General features: G+C 36.7%; 1 protein-coding gene across 1 annotated transcript in view; it reads left to right on the top strand.

Annotated features, from left to right (window-relative positions):
• The window catches only part of LOC141296207 (pleckstrin homology domain-containing family G member 3-like), a 68,384-nt gene extending 57,228 nt beyond the window's left edge, over nt 1-11,156 (top strand). The window contains exons 15-17 of the mRNA XM_073827482.1: nt 933-1,176; nt 4,913-6,350; nt 9,316-11,156. Coding sequence (XP_073683583.1) covers nt 933-1,176; nt 4,913-6,350; nt 9,316-10,067 — 2,434 coding nt within the window. The 3' untranslated portion in view covers nt 10,068-11,156. The remainder of the gene's footprint in view (nt 1-932; nt 1,177-4,912; nt 6,351-9,315) is intronic.
• Nucleotides 11,157-11,395: the final 239 nt, after the last annotated feature.

The following is an 11,395-nucleotide window of genomic DNA, read 5'->3' as shown; positions in this document are numbered from 1 at the left end:
TATAATTTTTAATCATTAATGTTTAATATTTTATTAACTTTAATTAAAACTCAATCAATAAATAATAAAATAAAATAATAATCGCATTATTATCATAATAATTATTACTATTATAATGTAAAAAAAATTGTAAGATGCGCATATATATTTATATGCATTTTGTAAAATAAATGCCAAAAATATGCATTTTTTTTATATTTTTAAATCATTTTTAAACATTAATTTTTAATATATTTTAATAACACAACAGTCAATATAAAATAAACAATAATAATCAAATTATCATAATTTTTACTATCATAATAATTTTATACATATATAGTTTTGTGTTTTTTGTAAAATGCACATGTATATATATTTTTAATATAATTTTTAAACATTAATTCTTAATATTTTATTAACTTTAACAAAATAATATAAAATAAATAATAAAATAAAAATATAATTATTATTATTATAATTATTACTATTATAATAATTATATACAAAAATTATATTCATAGTTATGCATTTTTTGTAAAATGTATATATATATATATATATATATATATATATATATATATATATATATACATACATATATACATATACATATTTTGTAAAATAAACGCAGTATGATTTTTTTTTTTTTTTTTTAACATTCATTTTTAGTATTATTTTATTAACTAACAAATTAAAACAACAATCAATATAAAAAAAATATAAAATATAAATAATGTTGCAATATTATATACATGTATTATCGATAGATAGATGGATACATGTGCATTTTGTCAAATAAATGCATAACAAAATAAATGCAAAAAGTATAGAGGATTTAGTCTTTCTTCTCTTCATGTAGTTTCGATCGGTTGACTGATTAAAGAAGCACCGTTAAACAAAAGATCAGAGCTCCCCCTGATCATAACGCTGTCATCCTGGGTTCGCGGCAGGTGTGTGGTGTTTGTTTCCGTTCATGCGGGCGACACGTGTCCCGTATGCGGCGACGGCGTCGTCCCTCGACCCGCTTTAGCATCAAAGGCCCATCGACTCGACTCGGCCCTCCCGCGTCAGATCAAAGGCCGCAGCCCCGATCCTCCGCCCGCACACATAATGATGTTAATTATGGAGCCCATCAGCCGCAGGCTTTGTCATGCGCTGGTTCCTTTCAGTCCACAAACCTGTTTTTGGCTCGCCGTCAGCACTGGTGTATTATGCATTCTGAGTCGCAGAAAAGCCAAACCGTTCCATCTATTCTCTGTTTCTCTTGTGCACTCTGTCATGCCGTTTTATCACCTTTCAAATTACGTTGTCATTTCCAACCACGGCTTTCCTGTTCCTGTCTTGGAAATCAGCAGGGAGCGTCCGAGCTCTCTTAAGTAGCTCCATGCATCCGTATAGCCTGCAATTCATTGCCAGTTGATTTAATTATCTTTGCATAGACCTGGCAGAGCACACACACATTTATAATATCATGTTATGTGCAACCACATTATAAAAATGCATTATATTTGCTTAAAGAAATCCAAATTTTGTACAAATTTTCAGGGTGCTGATTTTATAAATAGTGGTGTTTTGTTGTAGCATGTTTTTCTCATAAAATATGATGCTTTTTGATGCATTTTTGCTTTTCATGACCATTTTTGCAGTGAAGACATCTTGCATTTACACACCAAATAAAATCATGATAATTATTACTATCATAGTAATTATCTACATAGATTCTATATATAGTTTTGCATTTTCATGTAAAAAAAATATATATATACACACACACACACACACACACACGTATATATATGTATATGCATGTGTGTATGTATGTATCTGTGTGTATATATTTATATATACATTTGCATATATTTATGCATATATAACATTTATTTTTATTCATAATTATGTGTATATATGCATTTTGTAAAATAAATGCAAAAAAAATATTTTTTCTTTTTTTATATAATCTTTTAACATTCATTTTTAGTATTTTTATTAACTATATTAAAACAATCAATATAAAAAAATATAAAAATAATGTTGCAATATTATATACATAAATGATAGATCAAAAATCAAACAATGTGCTGTATTTACCTGTATTTAACCTGTTGCTAAATTGTTATATTAATAAAATGTAATTTATTTTTGTCTTTGCATTATCTTAATCATCCATGGACATCATGCAGGCACACTTAAGGTAAGATTTTCACATTTACTCTCCATTGCAAACTTTTCACATTAATTAAAGTACATGAAACCGCTTAAATATACAGTTACACTATCATTTTCAAGTTTGGGATCAGTTAGATTAAGTTGTTTTTTTTTTTAAGAATTCTCTTATGCTCATTAAGGCTGCATTCACTTGATCAAAATACAGAGAAAAACAGTAATATTGTGGAATATTATTAGAGTTTAAAATAATGATTTTCTATTTTAATATATTTTGAAATATAATTTATTCCTGTGATGCAAAGCTTTATTTATTTATTATCAGCATCATTACTCCAGTCTTCAGTGTCACATGATCCTTCAGAAATCATTCTAATATCCTGATTTATTACTTTTATTATCAATGTTGGATACAGTTGTGCTAAGTTTTGGAACCTAGGATTCTTTTTAAGGAGTCTTTGATAAATAAAAAGTTAAAAAGAACAGCATTTATTCAAAACAGAAAGCTTTTCTAACAATGTCTATTCCACGCTATCACTTTTATTATTAATTTAACACTTCCTTGTTGAACAAAAGTATTAATTTCTTTGACTCCAAACTTTTAAATGTTTATATTGTTACAAAATATTTCCATTTTAAATAAATGCTTTAACTTTTTATTTATTAAAGAATCCAAAGAAAGTATCACAAGTTCCAAAAAAAAAATTAAGCAGCACAACATAATTTGTTTTCAACATTGATAATAAATCAGCATATAGAATATTTTATTATTTTACTTTGAAATAATAGTTCACATTATTACTGTCTTTCTGAAATTCTGATCAAATAAATGCAGCCTTAATGAGCATAACAATCTTCTTTTTAAAAAAAATTAAAGCAGTGTATATTATTGCATTAAGCAGACGTTTTCATCCATAAAAAGGAACAAAAACATTTAGTCAAATGCATTTACAGTACACTAAATCTCAAAGGGCGGAAAAAGGCTCAACAAACAATGCAAAGCAACTCATCAACAATCCTAAACAAAAATGTTGCATAGATCCTATAAAATGTAAATGCTTGAAAAGGTTCCAGTTGTGTTATATAAATTTTCTTTTTCACAAACACCCATTGACATCCTATAACTTTTCTGTGGTATTAGCATGCAGACAGCGAAGGTACTCTATTAAGGGATCAAGACCGTCTTTCCATGCCCACTGCCAACGTCACGACCCTGAACTCTAACCCAGAACTCAAGACTGCGATACCTGTTATGATTCAAAGCGAACAAGATCATGAATCCAGCACAGGCTTGCTGGATGACATCAAGGACCATAGACTTCTCCAAGAAGAGAAAGCAAAGAGCGGAGAAGATAATGCAGAAGAGGAAGATCTGTTGGGAGTCGAGCAGGTAGCTGACTTTGCCAGTTCAGTGTTGGCCGCCATCTCCTGTTGGCGTTATAGGGCCAAGTCTTTGCTTTTCGATCAGATTTCCACGGTGAGGGTCACCTATCGCTTTCTATTTCACGTCCATAATCTAGCAGCCACCACAATGCACTTTATCGATCACATTCCCATCTGCTGCATGCTGAGCATGATTTCTGCTTTTGCACCCACAGATCTGATGCTCAAACGCATGAATCATTGCATGGACATAACTGCGTGCATGGCCACTAATCATGCATAAACACATTTCTGAATGGGCACTTGACCTACAAATTGAATGCCATCTGCAAAACCTGGTTTTCAAAACATTTATCACTGATTCTATGAGAGTTTGGACAAAACAGGCTGAAGGACTGATGACATATTTTTCCACCTAAATACCACTCAATATAAAGTTATAGTTAGCTAAAATTATGAAAAGCTATAAAACTCACTATGAACTAATAACAGGGCTTTTTAGGACTAGTATGTGATCACGTAATGTCATTTCGAAGTGGAAATGTTATACCTAATGGCTGATTGTTTGTTCCATGTCTCAAGAATCAGTGTTATAATTTAGGACGGATGCATCAATGTGCAAAGATTGTAGTGTACATATGTTATGGCTATTAAGATCCAATGCATAATAATACGGGACGTCGGGTGTCTCAAAGTGTTTTTGCACTTGGAGCCACAATGAGATTTTTTGATTGAAGTTCAACTTCAAAGCGAAATTTAACTGTCAAATTTTGGGGGTGGAGGTTGGATGGCTTGCCTTCCGTAATTAAATTAAACAAAGGTTCCTGTTTCATTGTGTTTTGTTTGATGGCCCACAAAAGCAATTTCAGAAGGTCAGTTGTCTGTGGAAAAACATTGAAATGCATGGATGCTTTTAAATGAATTGCAGATGTTTGTAAAAGGTTGAAGTATCGTTGACAGAGGGAGACTGTGAACGCTGTCATTCAGTATAACTTGTACATTTGCTAAATTCCTGTATTGTGTCCTTATAGGACAGAGAAGGTTGTTGGGAAAATTGGCCAGTAAACAAAAGTGGCCAAACACAAGCTACAGAAAAGCCTGAAGATGCAAGTGAATGTTTAACTCTCTTTGGACAGGTAATATCACGTATTATGAGCCTCATAATGGATCTTTCTCTTTAGTAAACTAACAAAAGGGACTTGTTGGAAATATAAATCTCAGCCGTCTCTCAAAGCTAGATAAATTGCACTTGCTGTTTCAATCCTGCTCACTTAGCCATGTTGGAGATGTTGGAAATTGAATTAAGTTATCTTTACATCCTCTTTTCTTACCCTTATCATAGCTTCCTGTAGCAGTAACTCACTTCACTCTATCCACTTTCTAGAGCTCGACTGAAGAACGCAGTTCACAGAGGGCCTTTTCTCCTCTCAGAGAGTCTGAGGAGACAGGGATGGACCAATTAGATAGTTATCCTGAAATGTGTGGGACAATAATGACAGGATACCACACTGATCCAGAGATATCAGACCTTAATAATGGAGGACGAGAAATTGGAGATACTATGGAGGACAGTATGGATTTCTCATTCCCATGTAGAGAAGAGCACCGAAAGGAAAGGACTCCATCCAGTGGGAACCTCTCAGAAGATGTGCAGAACATTGAGGTCCATGTGGATGTTGAAGCACCTGGTGGACTCTTGTCTTCATCCGTACTGGACAAGGCAAGCGATACCTCTGAGCGATGTACCAGCAGCCTCTCACGAAGAAGTAGTCTTGGAGTCGAAGGGTCTTTTGACTTGGGCTGCCCATCTTCTCGCTCCGAAAGTAGAAGAAGCAGTTTGCTCAGCAGTGGTGCTGAGCCTCAAGAGAAAGACAAAGACCAAGAATTTAGACGGTCCACTCCAGAACCTTTAACAGAGACTGTTCCTGACAGCCTGCTCATACCAGATCAAAGATCTCAAATGAAACAAGACACCCTTTCCAAAAAGGACCGATTGCTCATACATAAGATTCGACGGTACTATGAACACGCCGAGGACCAGGATGCCAGCTTTGCCGTCAGACGCAGAGAGAGTCTTTCTTACATCCCCGCAGGCCTAGTCCGTAATCTGAGCCAACAACTCAATGACCTTGCGGATGACGATTTGGCATTGCACAAGAGGGCGTCTTCTATCACAAGGCCAACTTTATGGTCTGTCTTTAATCTACCAGGTTTGGGGGATGACAAGAAAGCAAAGGACAGCTCTGAGAAAGAGTCCAGGCTTAGATCTCAAAGTGGGAATGAAGATTTCCAGCCTGCATCTGACATGGTTAAAGTGTGGGAAGACATGGAAGTGGAGATCACTAGGACTTCCGAAGAACATCCGGACTCTGAGAGTTCCCAAATGGCTACACCTGGTGAAGAAAAGAAAGCAGAAACCAGCAAGGTGAGCTTGGATAGTGGACTTGGGGAACCTTTGGTAATATTGGAAGAATCCGATGAAAGCTCTACCTCATCTCCAATCAACGACATCTTCGAAAAGGACAGGATGCAAGAGTTCCAGAGGCATCCAAATGAGGAGCACAAGTTACAAGAGCGGCACAAGGTGAACCACCCACCTCTGCCGAAGATGATCTCCTTGAGATCTGCCAGTGAGGATGAACTCATCCTTCAAGATATGGAGAAGATGAAAAATAAGGTGTTCCAGCTGGCCAGGCAGTACAGTCAGCGTATCAAAAACAACAGACCGGTAGTAAGGCAGAGGTCCAAGATCTTGGAGAACCATTTCGTGCCCAATAACCTGTCTTCGGTCATAGAGGAGAGACCTTCAGGAAAGGAGAAAGGTGGGTGTAGGGTCTGAGTAGAAGATGTTTTGTTTTGCTGTTAACACTGTCTTATCCAAACTGACCGTAGTGTCTTGCCCGATGGCATAGCTCAGTAGTTCCCAATCCTGGTCCTGGAGAACCCCCAACACTGCACATTTTTGATGTCTCTCTTTTCTGACACATACATTTAGGGTCCTGGAGTCTTTACTAATAAGCTGATGAGTTGAATCAGGTGTGTTTGATTAGGGAGATGTCCCTAATGTGCAGTGGTGTGGGTTCTTCAGGATTTGGAACCACTGGTGTAGCTTAATATTATTATTATTATTGGTGATTGTTTACAACTTTTTGGTTGCCAATCTAGACCATTAATATCCCACTTATTTGCTTAAAGCCTTGACAGGTGGGTGTAGTGTCTGAGTAGACACTTGCCAAGTTGGAGTGGTGTTCATTCTATAGTTTTTTTTTGTTTGTTTTAGCACACACTTGGTCATGGAGGGCTGGGGCTCGTTCTTCGTACGTTGCTTAAAACATCCGAGATCAAATGAGACATCTAAGATGAGATCATCGGGCTAATTACGATGTGGCTAATTTGGTTCTTCGAGCACACCTGTTGTTGATGATTAGAATGGCTGGATTTAGTTGTCTAGGATTATTGCGCGTTCCTGCGTTGGTTTAAAAGGCGATATGTATCGATAGTAGAAACACTGATCACAACCCGTTCGATTGGTTGACGAAATGATCCCGATCCAAAAGAGCGAGTTCAATTTTTTTCTCAAGTGGAGCAAGAGCTTTTATTAGAGGGTTATGGAGAATTTCAAACTTTAATAAAGACGCCGGGAAACACAGCAAATGCTGCAAACGCCAGGAGAGAGGGCTGGCGAAAAGTAGTGAACAAATTAAATGCGTTAGTGCTGCCCATGATACATGTTTTTTCCTTGATATGTTATTTTATTTATATTTTTATTTTTATATACACTACCATTCAAAAGTTTGGGGTCAGTAAGGCTTGTAATAGTCTTTAAAGAAGTATCTTATGCTCATCAAGGCTGCATTTATTTGATTAAAAATACAGAAAAAAAACAGCAATAATGCGAAATGTTTTTACAATATAAACCATACTTTAAAATAAAATTTATTCCTGTGATGAAAAGCTGAATTTTTATCAGCTGTTACTCCAGTCTTAAGTGTCACATGATCCTTCAGAAATCATTCTAATATGCTGATTTATTATTAGAATGATCAATGTTTTATAATATTAACAGTTGTGCTGCCAAATATTTTTTGGAAACTGTGATTTTTTTTTTTTTTTTTTTTTCAGGATTCTTTCATGAATAACAAGTTTAAAAAGTACAGTGTTTATTCAAAATATAATTTTTTATAACAATGTAAATTATTTATTATTAACTTAATAAACTTTTAATTATTAACTTAATACATCCTTGGTGAATAAAAGTATTAATTTCTAATAAAAATAAATAAAAATGTACTGATATAAATGTGTGTGTGTAGCTGTGGTCATCATTCGTGTGTGAATCGTAATTATTTTCTACACTTTCTTGCAAGACACTTTTCTTCTCCCACGTGAGTCAGTCCGGGTCAGTCGTGCCCTTTAACCAATCAGATGTGACCTCACCATTTCAACCAATCATAACCCGCCAGGAGCGCAGCCTAAATCCTGTTTACATGAAATAAACCTGCTCCTAAGCAGGTTTAAGCTTACGGACATGTTGCTATGACACCAAGTCTGAGATGCGCATCGAAGAACGAAACAATCCCAGATCAGGACAAATCCACAACAATCAAATCCAGCTAACTGAGTTTGCGAGGTACGAAGAACGAGCCCCTGGTGTCTGCAGAGTTTAGATACAACCCCAATTAGACACACCTGAACCAGCTAATCAAGCTCTTACTAGGCATGCTGGAAACTTCCCGGCAGGTGTGTTGAGGCGAATTTGGGCAACCCGATCCAAACTGACCATTCACTTTTACTTGAGGGACAATCCCTCAACTTGCAGTGTCTTGCCCGATGTTCATTATTGGGGTTTCTCCCAGATTGGGAAGCACTGACATGTCTTATTGGTGATTGTTTACAGCTTTTTGGTTGCCTATCTAGACCATTAGTATCCCACTTGTTTGCTTAAAGGGGTTGACAGATGGGTGTAGTATCTGAGTAGACACTTGCCATGTTGACTGGTCTTGGAGAACCCCCAACACTGCATGTTTTTGATGTCTCTCTCCTACATTTGAGGTCTTGGAGTCTTTACTAATGCACTGATGAATTGAATCAGGGGTGATTGATGCAATGCTGGGAGTTCTACAGGACCAGGATTGGGAACCACTGGTGTAGCTTATTGCAGATTGTTTACAACTCTTTGGTTACCAACCTAGACAATTGGTGTCCCACTTATTTTTATAGGCTTGACACTAGAGATGGATCTTGCACATTTCTATCCATCAGTTGCTCCATCAGAGCCATTTTTAGGTTGTGGATAGAGGTAGGTCAGGTAAATTCCTGAACCCATCCAAGTTACTGAACACACACCTGGAGCAGTGGGCAGCCATTTTTGCTGTGGCACCTGGGTAGCAATTGGGGGTTTGGTGTCTTGTTCAAGGCTACTTTAGTCGTGGGTACTGAACGTGAAAGAGAGCTGTTCATTCATCCCTGCCGGTATTGAGAATCGAACCTGCAACCTTCAGGTTACAAGTCAGACTCTCTAATCATTGTGCCACAACTACCCCCTACACCTGAATCTGAATCAAGGTCTTAAACTGAATAGAAAGTTCCAGGCAAGTGTGTTGAAGCTGGTTGGAGCTAAACTCTACTGGCCCTCCAGGAGCCTGATTGGACACCCTTACTCTACGTCCTTGCATCCCATTATCCCTTTTAAAAATCAATGGATTTGCATTGTTCAATGGTTAACTATTGTGAAAGCATCCTTACCTGTCAAAAACAAGCTTTTAACCATTGTTCTTTTGTGCATAGGCATGCCGGACAGGACACTGTTGCTGAGCTTGAATGAGCAGGACGTTATCCCGGACTCTCCGACTACTAGTCCAGCTTCCAGCCTCTGTTCTCCTGGAAGTCCTCAATTCCTCAATTGCAGATTATACGCCCAGAGACCACAAAGTCCCGTACAAACCGAGACCTTCCACTGGCCGGATGTCAAAGAGTTGCGTTCCAAATATAACAACCAAGGACAAGATGATGCATCCGCTTCCCCTCGTTCATTCCCAGTGAGTCGGAGTACATCTTTTCCAGAAAGAGCTCCGGAGACCAAATGGGAGAGATCTGGAGCATCACGTTCTTTGTCTTGCTCATCTCCTTGTTACAGTATCTCAGTGTGGAGGGCTACATCCCCAGATTCTACATGTTCCAGCAAGACCATTGAAAGCGAAGGTTTGCCCTCATTGTGTAGAGTCAACGCTTTTGATTTCGGCTTGGGATCCACAGATGCACATGAGGAGCTTAACGCAAGTTGTGACGGTCAAGATGAGAACAGTCTCATTGTAGTTGAGCGGATTGACAAAGTCAAGCATGAAGAGGCTGATTTAGCAACTGGGAAAGAAAACGATGAGAATCAACAAAGATGGGAGTCTGATTTACAATCTGAGCATGCAATGGCGAACAATAAAGAGCACAACTTTAGCGCATGGATGGAAAAGGCAGAGAATGGCCAACATAGTTTGGTTAAAAACCTACGGGAGAAATTTCAGAACTTAAGTTCTTACACGTGAGACTTTCAATGCAACAATTTTACTATCTTACAACTAACATTCTATTTGAAAGGCGTACATCTTACGGGTTTGGCGTTTTGGGTTTTCATAAAATAAGCATGAATCTTAACTTCCAGTTCAATACTGTTCAAACCAACTGGAAAAAGGGATGCCTGTGGACCTCAAAAAATATATTTATGAATTTGCATTTGTAAACATATGTATATTAGCATTATTTTGTGCTTATTTCATTGAGATGTAAACATTTGTTAAATGAGCTAGCTGTGGTACTGTTTGGAAAAGTGTTAAATACCGTTTTCTTCCAGACATTTTGAAATTAAAAGCAATAAGGAAGAATATACTAATTGGTCAGTGCAAACTAAGTTACAAATGCACCTATTTTTCTTAGAAAATTACTTGGTACACAAATACACCAACTTAAAAAGTGCACTATTAAATGCAATCTGTTAGTTATTTGGATCAGGCACTGCCTGATGTCTCTTCACTGTTTGTGTTCAAGCACTGACCAGAGGAAAGAGTGTAATCTCATCAAGACATCATTCCCCACTAATAAGGAGAAAACTGGAAATGGTAATCAGATTAAGCCCGATGAATGATAAACGCTGACAAAGACTGATGTTATTTACAATCTGGAATGTTTTCAGCTGCGTGTGCACAGTTTAGAATTGTCAAATAGTACTCGGTTTGACCGAATGGTGGTGTAAAATTAAAACGCTGCTTTTTTTTTTGGACAACATGTTGTATTTTGTCTTTCTGTTGCTGATTTTTAGTTGTTTGAAGGCCACTTTAGCATTATGAGGTCATTAAAGTTAAAAAAAGAAGTCATTTTAGCAACATATTAATAATGCACAATCACAAAATGTGTTTTCGGGTCTTGTTTAATGGGAGATTTCATAAGCTAGCTTGTTTTTGGCTGTATTTTTACTGCTCGTTGGGCATGATGTCACTGCTATCTTGTATATTTAATCTTTTTTATTTATTTTGAATTGGTGTAAATATGATGCACGATACCTGTGTTAGAAATGTTCAGTTCATATCTTATTTTTTTTCTGTTGTACTACATTAAAAGAAGCTTTCCACATTGTATAATCATCGTTTCCCTTGTCCTGCTAACAAAACACGGATTTTGTTTCTGTCTTTTTCTTTTAAGAAACCTGTATCGAAATGATTGCGCATGACTTGGGGGCGTATTACAGTTTAATTAGTTTCTGCACATTTTAGGACGTGGATATGATTAATGACTCTCATGGAAGGAGCCGAAAAGCAGGCTTAATATAATCCTGGATTGCAGATCTTTCAAATGGATATACAGAGGCAAGTACCTTATT

The sequence above is a fragment of the Garra rufa genome, chromosome 21, assembly GCF_049309525.1.
Source record: "Garra rufa chromosome 21, GarRuf1.0, whole genome shotgun sequence".
Classification (NCBI taxonomy): Eukaryota; Metazoa; Chordata; class Actinopteri; order Cypriniformes; family Cyprinidae; genus Garra; species Garra rufa.
Note: the sequence above shows the minus strand (reverse complement) of the source record. Positions and strands in the feature narration are given on the sequence as shown.